This window comes from Tamandua tetradactyla, chromosome 7, assembly GCF_023851605.1.
Source record: "Tamandua tetradactyla isolate mTamTet1 chromosome 7, mTamTet1.pri, whole genome shotgun sequence".
Lineage (NCBI taxonomy): Eukaryota > Metazoa > Chordata > Mammalia > Pilosa > Myrmecophagidae > Tamandua > Tamandua tetradactyla.
Genome location: NC_135333.1, coordinates 137,440,875 through 137,465,577, shown reverse-complemented (window position 1 = coordinate 137,465,577; position 24,703 = coordinate 137,440,875). Strand labels below are relative to the sequence as shown.

Sequence of the window (24,703 nt, the reverse complement as noted above, 5' to 3'; positions counted from 1 at the left end):
CTAGAACTGAGATAACTGAGATTTTAAAGTTACTTCTACTTTTTCTTCCTTATCACATAACAAAAGCGTAAGTGGGTGGGCCATTGTGGCTCAGCAGGCAAGAACACTTGCCTGCCATGCCAGAGGACCAGGGTTCGATTCCTGGTGCCTGCCCATGTAAAAAAAAAAAGAAAAGTGTAAGAAAAAAAAAAATTCAGTGACTTCAAATTTATATTAAAAAAAAACAAGGAAAAAGTCAATTGCCGATAATTTAGTTCATATGTTAACTTTACTTACCCATGTTAGATTTCCAATATATAACGCAATTCTCTTTCCAGTATATGTATAGACAACATTTGGTGCTGCTCCTTTACCCACATCATCACCAACAGTTGGTGGGAGAGTATCCATATAATCACGGTCTTCAGGGGCATCTCCATTATTTGCAGATGGAGAGATGACATCATCATACAGATCTATCTGATCATGCCCACCATATTCAGCTTCCTGAGATACAGAAATAACTCCAGATTATACAATAGTCAGAGTAGTACTAAACAGATTTGACTGCAAGTTCATTCAACTTTGCTTTAAAATTCTGACAGAAAAGAGAAAAAGGCCCAAACATCTCGTACAAATTTCTCACTTTGTGCAACAGGTGTCTTCTTGAAAGGTGCCTATAAAATGAAGTTCTATATAGTGAATCCTATTGCCCCCCTAATTTTTATTGTAACATTCCAGAAAAAAACCTGACATGGAGACAAAATAAAGTAATAATTTCCTTGGAAGTAAAAATCACAATATATGAATGTAAATAAACATGCTTTTAAAATATAATATCTGACATAAAAATATCAGAAACAAAAATCAGAGCCATTAGTAATGGCTTTCCTGTGAAAGCTATTAGTTTAAAAGGAAAATCATAGTGGGGGAGGAACAAATGGAAGGTGTGAAAATGATTCAAAATGTCATGACCAATAAACATTCATAAACAGTAAACGAAATACAGGTAAACTATTCAAATTAGTATGCTGCAAGTTTTATTATCCCGTTTACCAGACAGTTAATAAGGATTACCTACTTCTTAGAATTTAGTCAAGTAAATTAGCAAGACAAAAGTGAAATGAATTAGGATCTCTAGTAAAGGTTTGCCACTGAATGTCACCAGCAAAATTAAAACAACGCTTTAATAGATGTCATTAACATGCCTAAATTATAAGCTTGAAAAGAAAAATGGAAAACAAACAAATATGTGAACAGGAGAAAACAAAAGATTCAATTTGTAAATAATTAGAAAGAAAAAGGAAATGTAGGTTTAGGCAGAACACTAATAACCATTTAAACTGCCTTTGGGCAAGAGACATGACTACCTGTAGCACAGGAAAAATAGTTAACAGAGAACAGCTCCTTTTATCCTCTTCCTTTGCCATCACTAAATACCTGAGTTGGTGTGAACTGTTTTATTCTTATGAGGGAGGCTGTAAGAGTTTCAGAGAAAATTCATATCCTCTCCCATTAATACAATTTATTTAGGAAGAACTGTTAGAGAGATGGCACATAATGAAGAGCTAATAGTTCTAGGGGAAAACTTTTACATTGATGGAGAATAACCCAAAGAAAGCATTATATGAGTATAAAAACATCAACAAAATAGTTATTATAGGCCCTAAGGGAACACAGCTATTGTTTAATTATTCAGAAAGGAGCCATAATAAGGTTTTTAAAAAGAATGAAAAAGGTGAAAACAAAACAAACACACACACACACACACACACACACCTAAAAGGGGAAACACCATTTATACACATAGGCAAAGGAACCTGAAATTTGTAATCCTCAAGTAACTTTCTGCATAATTAAATGTTACCCAATTTATCAATTACATAAACACAATCTTCACATACCAATTTTTCTTGTAATGAAGTAGAATATGTCTGTAAGACATTTTTAATAAGGGGTCCAAGATCTCAAGGTAAAGAAATGGAACATCTTTAGCACTGGGCAAATACTAAGACCATAAGTCACTGAATGTTATAATTTTATCTTGCTTGTACAGCAATACCAAAATAATTTTAAGACGTTTTTGTTAAACAAAGTAACATGCTCAAATTGCAATGACAGTAAAAGTTAGAAAAAAAGGAAGATGTATTTTGTATTGAAGTTTCAGAGTAGCTGAAGCTTCAGGTGGCATGGTTGCAGCACAGTGGTTCCATCCACATAAGATACAAACTTAAGATACTAAAAATCTCCTACAAGGGCTAATGGGCACAAACTTGCTTGCAATTTAAGTCTGTATATCAAGTATTACTATTATTCAAGGGGAATTGTATTTCCATCCTCCTCAGCAGACACTATAATCACAATAAACTATCTAAAAAAAAGTAAAAAAAGAGCGTAAGTTATTAATAGCAGAACTAAAATAAAAATATTTAAATGCACACTTTTACTTACAAAAAATTGTTAGCACATTACTTCTCACTGAAAATGTTTACATAAGTATACAATAATTTACAAACCTAACTGCAGCTACACTAAACTGATGCATTACAATCACTTACTATTTTTGTCCATCCATGAATTTCTATGTTGACACCAACCAATTTTTCATATTGATATGATTCTACCAATACTGGAATCAGCCATTTTGCCCTGTAGTTGGATTGCTTCCAATTGGTTGAAGTATGATGCTAACTGAGCCCATGGTCCTGGGATTTTATCTCCATGTGGACTAGTTAACGTTATCCTGTTCCAAGGCCACACAGCCTGTATACCTAGCCCCAATGGGCACGCACTTAAACTTGGTGGAAAAAATTAATGGATCTAAATACATTTGTAAGCATTACTAAAAATGAAACTCAAAGTACATAGTCTTTTGGATCAATAATTTTCCTATTCAGCATCCACATGTAACATCTATTCTCCACATCAAAAAAGAGAACATATTCAACTTTCTGTTCCCACTTTAATAAAATGGGAAAACAAACATCTTCTGAAATTATGCAAATGTATTATATATCACAGATCACATAGAGTTCTGAAATTCTACAGAACAAAAAAATGGTTTCTACCTTTTCAAAGAGAAAAGGTCAATCAACACTGTCAAATTCTCCTATGTTAAGGATTTTTTCAATTACCTTTAGAAATGTTTAAAGCTTTCAAAATCAAAAAAATATCTTTACCCTTCTAATTATTTTAGATACCAAATGTTGCCAAATCTTTGCATAGTAGCCGATCACCTATAAGCTGCACTTTATATATGACTTCCAGCAAGCAACAGCTCTGAAGGTTTGTTCATAAACCCATTAAGTAACATTTTTAATTTCCCACCATTTTAAATCACTGCAATCATCCTAAAGGCAAGGTTTACAGCACAAGATTACATTCTACATGATATACAAGGTGTTGCCAAGTCAAAGGGAAAGCACTTGAAAATGGCATGGGCAGTGAAATGATCAAAATTCTTTGTTCCTTCCAGGGGAAGATTTTTCAACCTTTTCTCTTCATCATCCTCCCCACCCAAGAAGTCTTTTTAAACATCCCTCTCCACCTAAACACCACAATCCAACTCTATAGGAACTTTAAAGTATCACAGATACACTATATACTGTTATTGGAATGACCATGATATAGCTTTCCAAGTACCCTTCATTCTCTCAGACAGGCCTAAAACTGCTTTTGGTGACCCAAAAGTGGCAGTTAATGCCTTTTCTGCATTATACGATGCTACCACTAATGATACAACAAAGATCACTTGTTTCAAAGCCTCTCAAAAAAAGACAGACAGAAAGAAAAATAGTGTAGTCATTCCCGTTTAGAGAAATATGCAGGGTGGAAAACCACATTTTGCATACACAAAATGTATTCTAAACCAAGGAAGAGAAACATAAGCATGCAAAATCCAAAAGCAAATAATTAATGTTTATTTTTTGAGAATATTTCATTTTCTGATTTTTATCCAATACTGTTCTGAGCAGATATTAAAATTAGTAATTCCTCTAAACAGTTTAATAGTGAGAAAGCCAATTTTATCCTAAAAATATGCCAGACAAACCCGAAAATTCATAGGCAGCTGTATTAACTGCATTCATAAATAATAAAGCAGAGTGAGAAGAGTTCTAAGCTCCCCTAAACATTCCTGTATCAATCTCTACTACCTTATTCTCAATCCTAACTACATTGTTTTCTACTAAAATTAACAGAAAAAGGTTCATTAATATTTGTCCAACAAAATGCATTTTCCATAACTGACCAAACAACTGGATATAATAAATATAAAACATGATGACTCACGAAATAAAGACAGGTTGTCTTATAGGGATGTCTAGGTCTCTAACTTCTAGGTAAATCTTTTCCTGGCCACTCCCTATAATCTTCACTTAAAAGCTGGGTGGTTAGATTACTAAATTGGCACTGCTATCAGGAACCTATTGCCTGATACCAGAAGCTAAACTCTACACTAAGAGCTTTTTATCCCCAAACAAGTAAAAAACGCAATTCAATGCACACAGTATAAGCTCTCCTTGCACTCAGACAATTTTTTACTTTCCTTTTCCCCCCAACAAAAATTCTACAGATAAAGCTATACATAAAACAGTGGTATCTACATTACTGCATCTGTCTGAATGTTATAATTTTGTAGGTTATCTCTCAACCCAGAGTGCACCCCAATGCACTCTGAGGGCAGAGACTATCTAATTTTCCTATCTCTAACTGCAGGTATATAACAAACACTCAAGAAATAGATTTTGAACAATTGCGCTTTAAAAATTATTATAATTTAGTAAATAAAAATAAAATTAAAGTCTGTAATTACTACATACTAGGCTAATACTTACTACACTAAGTATAAATGACAGTTCAAACTGAATTAAAACACTATAGAGACTGAGACAGAACAGCTTTCTTCTGTTCTCAATTTGGTGACATCCAAAAACCTTCAGTTTAAGAACTAAAGGGCCTCCACAAAGAATAAGATAGCCAATTCCCTTGTGCCTTCTCACCTCCTCTAGCTTTCTTTTCCATTCTTAAATTCACCAGGTGAAGAAAGGAACTCTACTGCAGTTTCACTTTCTTGTTTTCACTCCATCCCCAAACAAGTTAGTTTCTTCTAAGACAAAAGAATGCCTCACACACAACTTCAGATAGACCAATACTGTGCTTTACCAAAATAATTTTTAAAAGCTTCATAAACTACCACCATTTAAAGAAGTAAAAAACAGAAAATACACAAACCACGAAGCATTTCAAGTTACATACGCAGTTTAAAAGTCAAAAATTTAAGTCGACTGACTTAACATAGTAAAATAATGTACTCAATTACTTCTTATTCAAAATCTTATAGTTTAGTATAGCAACCAGTAGAAATAAGATCATCTAATAGAGGGCAAAACTAAATTAGTCAGCAATAACTTCACAGTTGTCTCTTAAAAAAAAATTTTTCAATGATACTAGCATTTTTTAAAAACAGGATGAACCTTGAAAATGACCAATTATCCTTTTGCAGCCATTTTTAAAATAGGGAATTACCACAGCAAGCAGATTAGAGGCCAATGATATGCAAAATAACAAAAACAAAGCCTGTATTTAATAAAACTGTAATGCCTCCCGCCATTAATCCATTCAAAGACATTAACAATTTTAGGGGGCAAAATCACACAACTATTTATGAGATATAATGACCCAGATATAAGTCAAGTGACATTCTAAAAGAACCTTACAAAATAGTTCATCGAATTCACAAAATTTTAATCTCTTACCTCCTGCTCACTCAAGCCTTAATGCACAGAGATAACAAAAAAATATCACTCCAACCACCTATGTGGATATAGGAGATGTCCCTCCAAAATTAAGTATGTAGAAGTCTAAAAACATTTCATAAAGAGGTAATCAAGAAAGCTTAATCTCTAAAGTTCGCCCTAATTCTTCCTTTATTGTGGGTAGAAACGCAAACCAATATATTCTTTTGTAGGAAAAAGTAAGGAAGACAATCTTGAACATTTAATTGTCCCTTTATTCACAGGTGTGGCTTCTTTTGGTCAGAGCGCTCTACTCATCTGATAAATACATAAAAGAAATTTCCTAGAAGCCTTTATCTATGGAAATTAAAAGCATTAGAACCCGATGCTGTGTAGCACTCAAGGAAACTTTCTAAGTTCTCATCGACACAATTCAAGTATCATACAAGCAAAATATAAGTGAATTTAAAACACAAGAATTTTTAAACTCAACATTTAATGACAATGGGTTACAGTTAAACATTTGCAGTTCTGAAGGGAGTAGGAAATATTTAAAAGCTAATTAAGATTTTTTTTTCCTCTTCTAATATTTGAGCCACACATTCTTGAAAAAAGGAATGTAAGATTTCTGGAGTTTTCGTATTTTAAAATATCTTGACCTCCTACCGCAAATAAAATCCTTAATGAAGGGAAAAAAAACCCAAACATTAACCAAAATTTTATTAAGCTTCTCGTTCGAACCTGGAAAATATAAAAAACAGTGCTATTAGGTGTCACATAAAATGCAGCAAAGTTGTGAACATAGGCTTTAGGGCTTAAACGTCATTAACTTGGTTAAACAAGATCTTCTACAAGGATGCTTATCATCAGACACCAAGTTCTAGGCAACTGTGACCTGATACCAGAACAAATCTTGCTTTCTCACTTTCTCTAACCTCTCAAAATATAAAGTGGATCCCTCCGAGTAATTTAACATCTTGCTTTCAAATACAGCATATCTAAAATTCTTTATTTTCAAATTTAAGAATTTCGGGTGAATGTCCGTTCTTTATTCTTAAACACGCCTCTACACCTGATCTCTAAGTGAAAATACCATGGATCTTTTTGTTGCATCCTACCATCGCGCTTCCAAGAACTGCTTTTCGCCCAGGCCACCTATCTTCACAGGAATTTGTATCACAAAGATCAAGAGAGACTGGGCCGCAAAGGCACTGCAAAGCCCTCGATTAACGAGGCCAGCCAGCGTACCGACTTTTAAATACAATTCGTGGGTTCTAAAGTCAAAACACTTGTTGCAAAGATGCTCACATTTAACACGCCTTCTCCCGGTCAGGGAAGGAGGAGGAAGGCGCCACGCCGAAACCTGTCGCAAACGCAAGCAAGAGCGCCCGGGAAGCGGGGCGCGCGGGATACAAAGGGCCGTGAACGCGGCCTTCCATGAGGCGACAGTGCGTGGACAAGGAAACAAAATGGAGCGACAGGAGGAATCGGAGCCCGGACGGCAGCGCCGGGAAAGAGACGGCAGCCGGCGCGAGCCCCTCCGAGGCTTCCTTCTCGGGCCCCGAGGGGGAGGGGATGCGGCGGCGGCCCTTTCTGCCCGCCGCGCACACGCGGCCCCGCCGCCCGGGCCTAGCGCGGAGAGAAGCGCCTGCCGGCCGCCGCCTACAATAAGGAGCAAAGCGGCGGCGAGGGAGGGGTCGGTGGCGGCTGCACCGACGGAGGCCTGCGTCCGTGCCCCGCAGCTACGCGGCCCGCGAATCGACGCGGTAGAACGAGGGGCGAGGGGGGCACCGGAGCCGGAGGAGGGGCCCACAGGCGGCAAGGGCGCACGGTCTGCAGCCGCGCGGCCTCGCGGCCCGCCTCCGGCCCCGGGTCAGCGTCCGGGCCGCAGTGCCGCCCACTTCGGCGGTACCGGCCGGGGCCCTCACGTACCTGGTTGAACTCTTCGCCCACATCCGCATAAATGTCTATATGGTCCACACCGTCCGCCATCTTCCTTTGGGCTCTGCCGCCGCCGCCTCCTGCAGGTCTGCCCGCCTCGGCAGCAGCAGCGGATCTAGCGGCGGGGGCGGGGCGCCCTAACGTCACTTCCGAGGCCGAGAGGCGGAGGCGGGGGCGCCCGGGGGTGGCGGTCGCCTCTGCAGCCTAGCGGCTCCGCTGGCTGAAAAGATGCTATTTGCCGCTGAGGGCAAAAGCGGTTTCTTTTGTGTGTCTGGCTTAGGCCCGCGGGGGAGGGGGAACAAGTCCCTTTTCTTACTCGCGCACCTAGCTTTCCTGTGCATCCCAGTTGTTTCCAGAGGCCGTGTTTTTACATTGCCTCTGGCACACTCAAACGTAGTGGGGTTTTTTTGTTGTTTTAAAATATGTATTTTTGTTTCTTAATTTTCCTTCTATTTCTCACAGCCAGGACGTCTAGAGAGGTAGAAGTTGTCCACGATTAGGTACAGTGTAACCCCTCGGTCATTCTTTAAGCGCCTTGAGAGCAGGAATAATGTCGTTTTCCTTTACCTTCAAAGAACGGCAGAGTTCCATTTCCATCGTAAATGCTAGAAGCCCGTTTGTGGTTGTGTTTAGTCATTTGCATGCTATTCTCTTTGTGTCCCTCTCAATCTCTCATCACTTATCTTCTTTCATTCTCATTTTTTCTTATTTGATCTGCTGTTGGCTTTCACTGGTAGTTCAGATACCTGTAGCTTGAATGCAATTATCGTAGGACAAACATCCAGTAAGGTGGAGAAATCTTAAGGTAAAGAGATTATCTCTTAGAAACATCGAATGTCCAAACGGGAAAGGAACTGAATGGTGTGTGATCAGGTCCAAACATCTCATTTGGCAGGAGCTGGAGACCTAATAGAACCTAAGCAATCTAACCGTGTTGCCACGGATACTTCATTTAAAGGTATTTCTCCAGTTTGAAAACTTCCCCCTACTTTTAACCCATTTTTAAAACCTCCAAATTAGAATGTTTCCTAAGATAAGGACTAGCCAGAAATCTTAAAGTACTAAGCCAAGCCAACATCTGCCCATGGGTTTTGGTTGAGTACAAAATTCTGCTCAGACATTCTATGAACTTGATGACCTTGGTCAAGTTACTGAATCTCTCTCATCTTCTGTCTCATAATCTTTAAAATTGGGGTAATAAAATCTACCTCAGATGGCTGATGGTACCTTAAGGGAGATAAAAGGCAAAAAGTGCCTACCATTGAGAAATACTGATTTCCTTTCTGACTTTGAGTAGTCTTTATAGAAGAAAAAATCACCCAACATAAAGGGTAAGAGCAATTTTTAGAATGGTAGGAAGAATGATGACGACCCAATATGTCCATGCCCTAATACCCAGAACTTGTGAGTATGTTACATTATGTGACAAAAGGAACTTTGCGGGTGTGGTTAATGATTTTGAGATCAACCTCCCCATTTGGAGAATTTTATATTCTTGCAAACAGTGGGGACAACCAAATCAATAGGCTGATCTAGGGGTCACCCCTATAAAACTTATTCCTGCAAAAGGATAGGTTAAGCCTACTTAAAATCAGGCCTAAAAGTCACACCCAGAGAACCTCTTTTGTTGCTCAGATGCAGCCACCCTTTGTAAGCCAACTCGGCAGGTGAACTCAGTGTCCTCCCTCCTATGTGGGACATGACTCCCAGGGGTATAAATTTTCCTGGCAAGGTGGGACAGAACTCCTGGGGTGAGCCAAAACCTGGCATCAAGCAATTGAGAAAGCCTTCTTGACCAAAAGGGGGAAGAGCTAAATGAGGCAATGTTTCAATGGCTGAGAGATTTCAAACAGAGCTGAGAGGTTATCCTGGGGGTTATTCTTATATGTTGATACTTTAACTGGGACATTTTCATGGCCTTAGAACTATAAATTTGTAAGCTAATAATGCCCCATTGTTAAAAGCCAGCCCATCTGGTCTATTGCATTCCACAGCTTTAGTAAACCAAAATAACAAGGAATGGACTCTTCCCTAGATTCTCCAGAAGGAACACAGACCTGCCAAAATCTTGGTCAAGGCCAGACTTTGGACTTCTGGCATCTAGAACTGTAAGATAATAAATTTTCATTGTTTTAAGCCAATAAAGTGGTTATTTGTTACCACGCTAGCAAACTAATACAGGTGGGCTGGAAGAAAGTTCCTCTACAACATTCAACTCCCAAGGATACCTTTGGCTTTCAATTCTAGGTAGACCTGAGTCATAGAATTTCAGAAGTAGGGGAACTTTTAAAATTATCCACCCAGCCCTTTATGACGGTATTGAGGTAAAGGACTTGTTTATAGTCAATTGGCTAATCAGTAGTAAAGCCTACTTTTCTTTACGTTAAGTAGTAAAGTCCTAAGACTCATCAATGCTCTTTGAAGGAGCATTGATTTTTTTTCATCTAAGTACAATGATGACTACAAGAAATTTAATAAAGAGACTAGCATGTTGTAGAAGGTGCTCAATAAGTGGTAGATTAGGTTATTATTAAGAATTTTTTCTTTTAATCTATGGTAATGTTTTAGTTTTTGAACATTGTTGAGTGAGGAAGTACACTATAACATAATTTTTAAATCATCAGAAAGTTAATGAGAGTGAGTGTGGAATTTCCTGGCCAAGAAGTAGAAGAGAATAGGGTCTATACATTCAAACTTCTTTTGCCCTGGTAAGAGAAGGGGAGAATTTGCAGATGCATAAAGATGAATGAGAGGCTGAGCTATGCTTTTGACAGCTGGGAGACAGAATTAGTGATACAGAAGATAGATCAGGAAAAAAAAAAAGGTATCCAAAATGAAGCATGAGGAAACCAAGGATGGAAAATATGAGAGGAGAAATAGTGGCTAGAGAGAGGAGATCTAACATGCATTTAATTGGAGTTGTAGAAGAAGAGAAGAGAGGGTTAGAAGCAATATTTGAAGAGATAATAACTGAGAATTTTCCAAATATCATGAAAAATATCAGACAATATTAGACAAGAAGTCCAGTGAATCCCAAGCACCATAAACTTAAAAATATACACCTAAACACATCATAGAGAAAAAATAGAAAACTCAAATCCAAGAGAAAAATCGTAAAAGCAGCCAGAGAAAAGGGACTGATTCTCTTCAAAGAAGCAGTAGATTGCTTGTAGCAGTGGAATGACTTTTAAATGAATTGAAAGAATATAAACTGCCACCTAGAATTCTATACTCAGGAAGAATATCCTTCAGGAATGAGAGCAAAGTTTCATCCCCCTGTCCCATATTATCAACAGCTCCTTCCAACATGAAAAAGTTAGAATGGGCATGGCCCAAATGCCCGTAAAGAGTGGGAAAAAGATCAAAGGTGATGGTGGAGTTATACAGAGAAGGTTGGGTTCAACAAGTGAGTCTGAGTGCTGAATCATTATACTGATATTTCTATTGGCCTCCAGTACCTTGGAGCAGCTAGAAATAAAAACCAAAAAGGGTGGAGTTGTAACCCATACCAAACTCTGAAATCTGTTCTAAAATTAATTGTTGTGATATACTTTGAAATTTATTGCTTTTATGTTTATATGTTATTTAAAGAAGAGGAGGAGCATAACAGAGAAGATAGGATTTAACAAATGAGTATAACTGCTGAATCATTATATTGATGTTTCTGTTGGTCTCCAGTATCTTGGAGAAGCTAGAAGAAAAAAAAAAATTATGGAACTATAACCCGTACCAAATTTTAAAATCTGTTCTACAACTACTTGTTAAAATGTACTTGGAAATTTATTGCTTTTTTGTATATATGTTATCTTTCACAGTAAAAAAATGTTAAAAAAAAATGAATGAAAGCAAAATAAGATATGCAGAAACTATGAGAATTTTACCACTGGTACACAAGGAAATTTAAAAGATATTTTTTGGATAGAAAGAATTTGATCCCAGATCGAAAATTTGAGATACAGAAAGCAATAAAGAGCAGTGAAAATGTTAAGTATGTTGGTAACTCTGAATAAAGATTGTGTAAAACAGTAATAATACAGACATGTGGGGTTTAAGTACATAAACGTAAAATCACAATTAAATAAGGGAAACCAAGAAGTTATAAGGGAGGTAGATAATGTTTTTTCTGTACATCCGTTTCTTCCCTGAACAGAAGAGCTTTCTCTCTTTTTCCATACACATGGCTATGCAACAATCAACTCCAGGGTTCAGATAATTACTGCTCAAGAAAAATGGTTAATTGTCTTAGTTTCAGTTACAAAACTCTAAAGAGAAAGCAGCTGATTAGATTTTTTTTTTTTTGCTAGAAATCTACTCTCAGTCCAACCAAGTCTGTCTGAGGGGGCGGGTTACACTGTAAAAACATGACTGACAAATTTCATCCTGTAAGTTAGGAAAGGGTGGAGAATTCTCAGAGAAAAAATGTTGCATTGAGCTAGGCAAACACCCCAAAGGATATCTAATACATTTTACCTGTTAGATTGGCAATGCATAAACAAAGGCTATAAATATTTAATACTAGCAATCATTCTGACTTATTCCAAATCAGTCACTTAATATCATCATCTCTGTAGGAACATGACTAGGCTTCCAATGCACTTGAGACCGTAATTTAGCCCTGTGCTCTCCAAACCTTTAAAAATACTCACCTCATCAGTATAACATTTAAAAACAGGTAGCCACAGTACATGTATGTGTATATATATATATACACACACACACACACACACACAATTTAATGTCACTATATGAATTCATTTTATATTAACATACACCATAAATATGCATATAAATATAAAGTTTTAAAGGATGAAATAAACAAAATTTTTAAATGTTTTGCTAATCATCTTGGCCTCATACTATAATTAGTAGTTATATCACTGAATTTCAAATAGTCTTCTTAAAATTTTTGAAATTTGGGGACCTACTCTTGTAAAATATGATTAGATTATCAGTTTTCATACCATATGTGGCTGACAAGAGTTCATAGTAGAAGGAGCACAAGTGTTGTCTCTACCATTTTCTTGATATTAACTTATATTTCCACCATTAATATTGGTTATGGACTTTGGTTTTTAAGACACTTGTGCATTTTTTTGAAGGTTAGTGTAGTTAAAGCTAGAAAATATAATGTCAATCTATGTCACTAGGCTCTCACTGCAAGTGAAGTGTATCATGTACTTGTATGAAGGAATCATTTTTGAATCCTCTGCCTTGTGGAACTCCTCCTTTTCCCTCAGGTTTGCTCATGTACCATAGGAGGCATTACTGAGAGGCAAAGGAAGTTAATGATTCAAAGCCCTTCACTTTCATGAGCCACTTCCACAATTTGGTTGGGACTGCTGTTTCTTTCCACTTCACTTTCCCCTCCATTATATATCCCCTTATGTCCGTTGGAGTCAGAGTGGCAGCAGGCATTTTCTGAAATCTGATTAAGTGAAAGTTGAATGAGGGATACATTTAATTTGGGTTTAGTTGAAAACATTTGTGTGTAAGTTATTGCTAACCATCCTCACATAAGAATGGTTTCCAGGAATATTTTTACTGCCACTGTGTCAACTCACCCAGCCTTTGTGATACAAAGGTGCAAGGCCAGAGGTCATATATGATTTGAATGTGGCCAACCATGCTAGATTGGAAAATTCTGAGGGTAAGGGAAGAGAAACAAAGTTTGAAATGTGTAGAGACAAACACTAGACTGTGAAAAATTAACCTAATTATAAGGCATGTAAAATTATAAGTGGAAGATATGGAAGCTTCTACTGGCAGGAATACACTAAATAATGGGGCGAATAAATTATAAACTCACAATACATTTTCTTTCTTCTTTGTGAGAAAATCACATGAAATTTTGATTCCTGCAATTCTTTTCTTATTGTAAATAAATCTTTATTTTCATATCTAATTTTGTATTCATACTATTTTATTCTTTTTATTTAAGAAAGTCCTCAAATATAGAAGTTTCAGACCCAACTAAACCAGGATCCATACTTGCCATGTATCTTAGTGACATGAAACCATTTGACATATCAACTGAATGAAAACACAGGTATTAGTCCTCATAATAAATATTAGTTAAGCTGAATTTTTCAATTTTTTAATTAAAAATGCACAAAAGCATAAGATTTAATGTCTTTCCATACCTCAATGAATGAATTTTTATATTCCACTTCAGAAACAACTGGTTAAATCAATTGTTTTTGCTTTGGCTAATAAGAAAGACCTATTCCAACCCAGAAAAATAGGACATCATCTCTCCACTTCAGCTCCTTGACTCAGTCAGTTCCACATTTCAAGCACTGCACTTCCCATTATCAAATGCTGTTGGTTTTTAAAGGTAAAAAAAAAATGGTCTAATTATGGCAAGCTTTTAGGTTCACCCTGATATATCATTTAGGATGTGTTCAGCTGCGACATAAATAAGTAGTACTCAAATTGGCATAAACAATAAAGAAGCTTATTGTGAGGATATAAGTGATCTCACAAAATGGATTGAAAGAGTTTAGAAACAAGTTTGGATAACAGGCAGAAATCAAAAGAGGCAAAATAGAAGCTCTTACTGGCATAATTGCCACAGGACACTTGCTATGACTCTACTGGTCTCCACCACTAATGGTCACACACTGCTTGGCTCAGTGCAGTCTCCTTAAGAAAACTTTGAGTTTTTTTCTTTGTACTTTCCCTCAAGATTCAAACTCTGAGTCTGGAACATGAAACTGAGGTTGCATGCCCATGTATTTACTACCAGGGAAATCAGGCACTGAATATCCCACTCCCTGAAAAAAAACTTCATCTGAATTATGAATAGACAAAATACTAGATAAGAATATAGCCATTCAGTTAGACTGAATTGCTGCTTATAACTTGCCTAATCCCAACCAAAACTATTCCAGCCAATCCTAAAAAAATACCTAGGGCAATATATAAGATTCTTCAAAGGTTCCATGCGCTAAGGTAACTTTCTATAAACATACAACCTCCAGGTAGATAAATCCTGGAACCTAGAGGGCTCAGCCTCTCCAGAGCATCAGCGAGTTCCATCTCCCTGCTCCATATTATTGACAGCCCCTTCCAACATGAAAAAGTTAGAATGGCCATAGCCCAAATACCCCTAAAGATTGGGATAGAAAGATCAAAGGTAATGATGGAGTTATACAGAGAAGGTAGGGTTTAACAAACAAATATGATTGCTGAATCATTAAATTAATATTTCTTTTAGTCTCCAGTATCTTAGAGCAGCTAGAAGTAAAAGCCTAAAATTGTGGAATTGTAACCCATACCAAACTCTGAAATCTGTTCTACAACTAATTGTTGTTCTGTGTTTTGAAATTTATTGCTTTTTTGTATATATGTTATTTTTCACTAAAGAGAAAAAGAAAGTCGATTGAGATGATAAAAATATATTTCTTCTACCCTACTATATTCTGGAGTAGCTAGAAGGAAAAATCTGAGATGATAGTATGGTAGCCCATGACAGACTCTAGGATCTGTCCTGTAACTACTTGTTGAAGAGTGCTTTGAAAATTATAGCTTTTTTCTCTCTTTGCTTTGTATATATGTTACATTATACAATTAAAAAAGGTTAAAAAAATACATGCAATGTTAATATTGTGTGGAGGCAATGGAATTATGGATATTCCATTTATTTATGTCATATTTCTATGTTTTCAAAATTGTCACAACATACATTATCTTTATAATCAAGAAAAAATTAAACATTTTTAAAAAGGTGTAGAAAAGCTTAGATTTTAAATTTTATTATGCATTTTAGTCACAAATTTGGATTCAAGGTTGAATTTGACATTTAGAAACCTGTAACCATAGTAAGCCATACACCTGATTAAAATATAAAATATGTGAAGACCACACATAGTTTGCCATAAACTAGTTTTCAGGACTTACGTGAGTATGTGTTTGAAAAACAAACAGTTCTCACCATGATTTTAAATTGTGTTGTTGGCTAAGAGTGGTCTTATTTTGTACTCTGTAAAATATATTTTGTTTTCAATGATTTGTTCTGGAAATTGCTGAGAGCAAAATTGAAATGTAAAGTCCCTGTGAAGGGCTGGACTCAGCAAAATATAACATTAACATGAGTGGAAGTATTAGTCAACATCAGCAATTGCTTCTTCTGGTGCTAATGGGGCTTAAAATTAGTGAGCTTACTGTTTATTTTTCTTATAACTTACATTACAATTTAATAAATATATGAGTGATGACAGAATTTACTCATTCCACTACTCAACAAATATTTAGTGCAACTACTTTGTGGGAACCACCATGCTAGACAGTGTTGAGAGATACAAATGTAAATAAGATTCCATCAGGAGCTTTGCTGCATCTACTGTACAAATGAAGACCATTCTCAGCAATGAGATTGTTGACATTCCAGAAAATGTCTATATCACACAGAAGGGAAACACAGTTATTGTGATGGGCCCTCAAGGAAACTTGTGGAGGGACTTCAATCACATCAGTGTAGTACTCAGTTTAGTTGGGAAGAAAAAAAAAAGTGGCTTTGGGTTGACAAACAGTGGGGATATAGAAAGGAGCTGCTTGCAGTTCACACTATGTATAGTCACATGGGAAACATGATCAAGAGTGTTATCCTGGGCTTCCATTACAAGATGAGGGCTGGGTATGCTCACCTTTCCACCAACTTTGTCATTCAGGAGAGTGGGTCTCTGGTTGAAATCCAAACTTTCTTGGGTGAAAAATGCATCCACGGGGTTTGGGTGAAGCCAGATGTTGCCTGTTGAGTATCTTAAGCCCAGAAAGATGAGTTAATTCTTGAAGGAAATGACATTGAACTTGTATCAAATTCAACTGCTTTGATTCAGCAAGCCGTAACAGGTTAAAAACAAGGATATAAGAAAATTTGGACGTCTCTAAAAAAGGAAAAGTTCATCAGACTGATGAATAAGATCTAAGGAGTTGTGCAGCGATGGGAACAACAAAATGCCGGACTCATTTGTGATCTTAAAGATGCCATATAATTTGTCTGTTAAAATAAGAAACATCCCATCAGGAGAAATGGCATGGTAAGATGCAATGAGACAGATCTTGATGTGAGACCCAACACTCATTTCCTTACTATGTCATTTTGGGAAAGAGACTTTTTTTTTTTTTACATGGGCAGGCACCGGGAATCAAACCCGGGTCCTGGGGCATGGCAGGCAAGCACTCTTACCTGCTGAGCCACCGTGGCCCACCCTGGGCAAGAGTTTTTTAACCTCAGTGCAACCTGTTGAAAAAATAGTGATAATAATACTTATTTCCATTGAGGTGTTAGGTTGAATGTGAAAGGAGAGGAGAGGACCCTACAGTGGTTGAGTATGTGCCAGCCCCTGAGATAAATGCTTTACAAGCATCAACTCAAATTAGAGACTGCGTGCTGATTTGAATCTGTTATGTACCCCAGATTTGAATCTGTTATGTATCCAATCTTGTGGGGGCAGACCGATTGTTGGGAGGGACTTTCAGATTAGGTTGTTTCCATGGAGATGTAACCCCACCCATTCAAGGTGGGTCCTAATCCACTTTCTGGAGTCCTTTAAGGGAGAGATATTTTGGAGAGAGCTCAGAGCCAAGTGAAGCTAAGAGTGAAGGAAAATGCACACAGAGGTATTTTGGGAAAAAAAAGACTGGCAGAATTTGCCATGTGCCTTAACATGTGACAGAGGAACCCCAGATGTCAGAAGCCTTTTTGCCGAGAAAGTATCTTATTCTTGATGCCTTAATTTGAATATTTTCACGGACTTAGAACAGTAAATTTGTAACTTAATAAATCCCCTTTATAAAAGCCAATCCATTTTTGGTATATTGCATTCCGGCAGCTTTAGCAGACCGAAACAACTGTATAGTGTGGGAGATGGGGTAGCTCATAATGTTTGGAAGCACAGACACTAATTTGGAATTTTCTAGGAAGATGTGTCAGGATGAGGCAGGAAACAGATGGCATGCTCAAGGGGAAAATGTAGGCATGTTTAATGAAGTAACCATTTATAAGAATAGGCAAGGTAACAGACACCAGTAAGGGTAAAGAAGCACCGTAAGCAAGCAACAATGGAGAGCCCGAAGGGACAGAGGGTACAATCAGTTGCTAGAACCCAGAGGGAGATCTGGAACTTCAGGAAAGAGCTGCCTGACCCAGCTGGAGCTTTCAGTAGAAGAACAGAATGCAGAGATCCTGGGGAGTAAATAATTGTTACTTCTCCCCTGCTGACCTTAGATCTCCTGGTTGTGCCTCCCATTGGTTGAATCCGCGTGGAAGTCAGAGGGGAAATGTCCCATGTTTTCATCCATAATGGTCACCCCCTAGTGACAAAGAGCCGGGTGAAGAAGGGTGGAAAATGGATCTGAAGGGGCAAAAGGAGAATATCTGGCATAGGAAATGTAAAAATGAGCAAATTCTACCTCCCATGTATGCTAGCATGTGGGCTTAACTAGCCTTAATCCACATGTATAGGAGACTAGAGACTAGAGACAGGATCCTTCTAGAGGAAGGGTTCAATTCAGAACCTGCCTTATTCTAAATTCTAGCTCTGGAGTACAGCTATTTAAGAGTATTGTTCAATTGTGGTTAAATCCTTTCACATGGCCTATTTGGTGATTAAATTGCAAGAAAAAGTGTTTCATTTCAAGGGCTTGATAAACTATCATGGAGTATGTGTTCTGACTAGCAAGCTACTGCACCCTGTACTCCATCTCATCTTAATAAAGCTAATTTCATGAAGCTAATCTTGCCACTTCCTTTTCTGTATGTAGTCTTCCTTCCCTTAACCCTAATTATATGGAGTCATGAATGGAAATACCTAGGGTAAAGTTAACAAACTATCACAGCACTAGGCTCCAGCACTGTTAGGAATGCCCTTGGTAGCAAATAGGCCTGAAGAAAACAGTATAAATGATAATAGTTATAATATTGATAATAAGTCTTCGTATCACACCATATCGTAAACCCCTTGAGGTTGGGGAACACGTTTTGTTTTTTCTTATATTCCTACAGCATCTGGAGGAATGCCTTACTTATACACAGTATTTAACAAATATTGGCTCAATCAAATTGTTAAAGAGAATCAACAACCTTCAGAGTGAAAAGGACATTAGATATCTATGAATCCAAGTCCCCTTTAGTGCCTGTTTGAAAGTATTTTGTACCCTAAAAAAGCCTTGTTTTAATCCTGATCCAATCACATGGAAGCAACCATTTATTTTAATCCTGATTTGATACCTTAGATTGTAATCTTTTGATTAGGTTATCTCCATGGAGATGTGACATGCCGAATTGTGGGTGTTAACGTTTGATTAAATGGAGATGTGACTTCACCTATTCCAGGTGAGTCTTGATTAGTTTACTGAAATCCTTTAAAAGAGGAAACGCTTCGGAGAAACCTCAGAAATGACGGAGCCTAGAGAAATAACAGAAGCCTCAGAGCTGACAGAAACTTCACGGCAGAGCTGACACATGGATGTTTGGAGATGCTTGGAGCCTAGCAGAAGTTGCCATGAGATGTGAAACAAGCCAGAACCCTGAGAGCGCCAAGGGAAAGGATCAGATGAAAGCCATCCCTGGAGAACCAAAGTGAGGAACCTCCACAGGAACAAAGGATGAAAACAGCTGAGCCCATAAGCAAGAGATCAGCAGATGTCAGCCCATGTGACTTCTCAGTTGACGGAGGTGTTCCTGACCCATTGACCTTTCTTGAGTGAAGGTAACCTCTTGTTGGTGCCTTAATTTGGATACTTTCACTTCCTTAGAATTGTAAATTTGTTACTTATTAAATTCCCCTTTATAAAAGCCATTCCAGTTCTGGTATTTCGCATTGTGGCAGCTTGCAAACTAACACACCTTTTCTCACACATGAGGAAACTAAATCCTAGAAAGGTTGGTGGGTAAAGCAGTATTCTTTGTGCCACTACACAAATCTTGGTGTAAAAAAAGGTAAAAACAGGTGGTGCAACGGTGGCTCAGTGGCAGAATTCTTGCCTGCCATGCTGAAGACCAGGGTTTGATTCCCAGTGCCTGACCATGCAAAAAAAAAAAAAAAATGGTGAAAGCAATTTGAACTGAGAGGTAGTAGGTACTGTGCTGATTTAAAACAGATGTGTACCCCAGAAAAGCTATGTTCTTTAATCCTAATTCAATATTGTTGGGTGGAATCTTTTTGATTAAGTTGTTTCCATAGAGATCTGACCCACCCAATTGTGGGTGGGACCTTTTGATTAGGTGGTTTCCATAGAGCTGTGTCTCCACCAATTCAAGGTGGGTCACTTAACTGGAGTTCTTTAAGAGGGAACCATTTTAGAAAAAGCTTTAGAGCCAACAGAGCCAACTTGAAACCCAGACGTTTGGAGTTGCAGAAAGAAAAGGGCTCTGGGGAAGTTATTTGAAACCAAAAGCCAAAGACCCCAGCCGATGCCAGCCACATGCCTTCACAGCTGACAGAGGTATTCTGGACCCATCGGCTTTTCTTGAGTCAAGGTATCTTTCCCTGGATGTCTCCGTTTGGACATATTTATAGCCTTAGAACTGTAAAATTACAACTTAATAAATTCCTTTTTTAAAAGCTATTCCAAAAAAAAAGCTATTCCATTTCTGGCTTAGTGCATTCCGGAAGTATTTAACAAACCAATACAGGCATTTACCAGGTAGTGCTAAGAAAATGGAAAAGAAAACTGCAGATTGTTGACAAGCCTGGTCTCATTCAGTGTCAAATCCTATTGAATTTTCCTTTAAATATTTCTGAAATATTTTAATTCTGTTAATCTCCTGCTCCAGGCCCTCAATACCATATAATTCCAACAAGGATAATCTAATCCAATGCATTCATTTTTCAATTGAAGAAAGTGACTTGCTCCAGATTATAGTTAGAAGGAATGCATTTTGTATTCATTTTATGCACCATTTTCAAGTTTTGCCTCAAGTTTGAATGGAACCCTGATCTATTCATAAGCACCATTACTGCCTTCCCTTTTCAGCCTCCTTTGCAACTAGGGTAGCCACGTGACATATTTCTGAGCATTGAAATCTAGTTGGAATTTGTATAGCATATGGGAATTTTTTTGCTTTTTTTTAAAAAAAATTTCTTGTAGCCCTTCCCTTTTTTCCTGCCTTGAATGTGAACTCAAGAACTAATAGAGTATGGTGACCATATTGCATCCATTAGGCAATAAACATTAAGGCAAAAGACAGGATGCTAAAGAATGGTAGAAAAGATAGAAATAGCCTGTGCCAAGATTATGTTCTGGGTTATAGTAGAAATATTGAATAACTTCAGGCACAGTTAGAAAAAAAATTATAGTTGAGTAGGTTATTCAAAAAGTTAAAGGTAACCTCCAAAATAAGAGGAGATATTGATGTAAAGTCGTGTGATGGTTAGGTTCTGGTGTTAACTTGGCCAAGTGGTGATGCCCAGTTGTCTGGTCAGACAAGCACTGGCCTGACCGTTGCTGCAAGGATATTTTGTGGGTGGTTGATAAACCAAAAGGCTGATGTATTAAATCATCAGTTGATTGCATCTGTGGCTGATTATATCTGTGACCAACCAAGGCCTGTGTCTGATAATCCAATCAGTTGAAGGCTTTTAAGGGAGAATAGAGACTCACTGCTTCTTCAGACAGCTAGCCTCTCCTGTGGAGTTCGTCCAGACCCTTCAATGGAGCTGCCAACTTCACAGCTTGCCCTAAGGATTTTGGACACTTCCATCTAACAGTTGCATGAGATACCTTTATAAATCTCTTATTTACAGATCTCTCCTGTTGATTCTGTTTCTCTAGAGAACCCTAACACAGCTTGGTACCAGGAGTAGTTCTTGAGGTAGAGAATCTTAAAAATGGGTTTTTTATGATTGTTTTTCTACTCTAACTAGACTCAGAAGCATTGATTACTCTGTTTCCAATAATCAAGGTAGCACTGATAGTCCATGGAGTGAGTTGGCAAAAGACATACTCAAAATATCATCATTAGATTCTACTAATTGTACACTTATACCTACCAGACAGGGCTCTGGGTGAGAATGTTTTTAACACCTTTATGGAATTAAGAGGTATAATGATGTTGGCTGATTGTTGTTAGATATGCTGGATACAGTGATGTGGGAAAGGGATGAACTGAAGGCTTCAAATTTGCACCTTAAGCACCATCTGAATGATGTAATAGTTTCCATGTGTGCCCTGAAAGAAAATCTTATTTCCTGTGGTTGCAGACTTGAGCTCTCCGAAAACCGGACACAGAGCCTTATTGTTCAAGTAGCAGACTTATAACATAAATGAAAATTTCAACCTTGCAGGATGTCTTCTGTTAAAGTAAGGGCTTTGATTAGAAAAGAATGGGATCCTGAAATGTGGGATGGTGATATATGGCTTGATAATGATGGCTACGCAGAGACAAGATCCCTAGAATCTGCTGACCATTTGCTAGATAGACCTGTAATGGTCTACCCTGAGGAACGAGCTTCCGGATCTCCAGCCTGTCTTGAGGAAACAGCTTCCCAGCCTCCAGTCTCTCCACAGGAGTCTGTCATCTAACCACCACCTAATGAAATTAACCCTTTAGTGCCTGCTAGCCCTGTAACCATCTCCCCTGGGCAAACAGCTCTCACTTCTCCGACTAGAGTGACTAATCCTATTTCACCAGATGAAGCTGCGATGGAATGCCCTGAGGTAATTGGTTTTTAAGACATTTCTATTTCTTTTCATGACCCACCCCCACCACTGCTCTTTTATTCAAGACCTATAACTATACTAAAGACCCAATAGGCCCTGAAAGGTGAGGTACAGAGTGTCACCTATGAGGAGGTATGCTATACTCCAAAAGAACTGCATGAGTTTTCTAATCTATGAAGACAGAAATCAGGGGAATATATGTGGGAATGGATATAAAGGGTGTTGGATAATTTCTGGAAGAATATAAAGTTGGGTAAAGCTGAATTTATTGATAGGGGCTCACTAAGCAGAGATTCTGCATTCAGTGTTGTAGCTTGAGGGGTTAGAAAGGGCATTAACAGTTTGGTTGGTTAGTTGGCTGAAACATGGATCAAAAGGTAGCTGATATTACCTGAGGTTGAAATGCCAGAACTGCCCTGGTATAATGTAGATGAGAGGACAGATTGGAATGTTAGAGTGGATTTATCATGGGAGACCTGCTCACTCACCCCTGGAATGTCCAGAGGACATGTCTTTCACCAGAGCTTGAGAAAAAAATTTGTGAGAGTAGCTCCATCATCCCTGAAGAGCTCTGTAGTCGCCCTTCTCTGTAGGTCAGATATTACTGTGAGAACTGCTGTCACTGAGCTGGAATCCTTAAACACAATGGGGATGATCGGATCCCGAGTGGCAAAAGCCGTGTGGCAACAATTAATCATCATAGACAAGGTGGGTGTGGCCACCATAATGGACAGCAGACTCAAAGCAGCAGTCAATAATTTGACTCCCAGTTGTGGCGTTGGCTAGTAGATCAGGGGGTACCTAGAAGTAAAGTAGATGAACAGTCTACTAAATTTTTGTTTGAGCTGTATAAGCAGAAGAATTCTAGGTCAAGTGAAAACAAGTCTAACTTGAATTATAAAAATAGTGAGTCATGACCCTTTAATCAATTCCAAGACTTGAGACAGTTTACAGAACCAGAGCCCCTCAAATGAGGGGAGGATTGGGTATCTTTGGGGAAGGACCTTGTTCCATTGCCCAAAATTTACACTATTAACAATCCTCCCAGCCTTCCCCAAGGAGACCTATGGCTTTTTACCAGGGTGATTGTGCATGGGAAAAAGGAAATGATCAGATATTTCAGGGATTATTAGACACTGGCTCAGAAGTGACACTAATTCCAGGAGACCCAAAATGTTACTCTGATTCACCTGTCAGAGTAGGGACTTATGGAGGTCAGGTGATCGATGGAGTTTTAGCTCAGGTCTGACTTACAGTGGGTCCAGTGGGTCCTTTGACCCATTCTGTGGTCAGTCTCCTCAGTTCCAGAATGCATTATTGGAACTGACATACTCAGCAACTAGCAGAATCCCTACATTGGTTTTCTGACTCATGGAGTGAGGGCTATGATAGTAGTAAAGGCCAAGTGGAAGCCACTAGAACTGTCTTACCTAGCAAAGTAGTGAATCAGAAGCAATATCATATTCCTGAAGGGATTGCATAGATTAGTGCCACTTTTAAGGACTTCAAGGATGCAGGGGTGGTGATTCCCTCTGCATCCCCATTCAACTCTCCTATTTGGGCTGTGCAGAAAACAGATGGGACTTGGAAGATGACAGTGGGTTATCAGAAACTTAGCCAGGTGGTGACTCCAATTGCAGTGTTGTTCAAGATATGGTATCATTGCTTGAGCAAATCAACACAGCCTCTGGTACCTGGTATGCAGCTATTGGTCTGGCAAATACTTTTTTCTCAATAACTGCTAGTAAGGACCACCAGAAAGAGTTTGCATTCACCTGGGAAGATCAGCAATATACCTTCATTGTCCTGCCTCAGGGGTATTGCAAGTCTCCAGCCCTATGTCACAATCTTATCTGCAAGGAACTCGATCATTTCTCCGTCCCACAAAATATCACATTGGTCCATTATATTGATGAAATCATGCTGATTGGGCCTAGTGAGCAAAAAGTAGCTACTACTCTGGATTTATTGGTAAGGCATTTGCATGTCAAGGATGGGAGATAAATCCAAAAAAATACAGGGGTCTTTCACCTCAGTGAAATTTCTAGGTGTCTAGTGGTGTAGGGCATGTAGAGATATTCCTTCTAAGGTGAAGGATAAGCTGTTGCAGCTGGCCCTTCCTACAGCTAAAAAAGAAGCACAACACCTAGTTGGCCCCTTTGGATTTTGGAGACAACATATTCCTCATTTGGGTGTGCTACTCCAGCCCTTACCAAGTGATCAGAAAAGCTACTAGTTTTGAGTGGGGACAGGAATGAGAGGAGGCTCTGCAACATGTGCAGGCTGTGCAAGTTGCTCTGCCACTTGGGCCATATGATCCAGTAGATCCAATGGTGCTGGAAGTGTCAGTGGCAAAAAGAGATGCTATCTGGAGCCTTTGGCAG

The 24,703-nt window shown here is 38.4% G+C and overlaps 1 protein-coding gene across 5 annotated transcripts in view; it reads right to left on the bottom strand.

The window, feature by feature from the left end:
* The window catches only part of CPSF6 (cleavage and polyadenylation specific factor 6), a 36,391-nt gene extending 28,610 nt beyond the window's left edge, over positions 1-7,781 (bottom strand). For all 5 annotated transcript variants that reach the window (XM_077111373.1, XM_077111375.1, XM_077111376.1 and 2 more), the window contains exons 1-2: positions 7,647-7,781; positions 277-486 (exon numbers count right to left, since the gene is read on the bottom strand). In XM_077111373.1, coding sequence (XP_076967488.1) covers positions 277-486; positions 7,647-7,706 — 270 coding nt within the window. In that variant the 5' untranslated portion in view covers positions 7,707-7,781. The remainder of the gene's footprint in view (positions 1-276; positions 487-7,646) is intronic.
* Between the last annotated feature and the right edge of the window lie 16,922 nt (positions 7,782-24,703).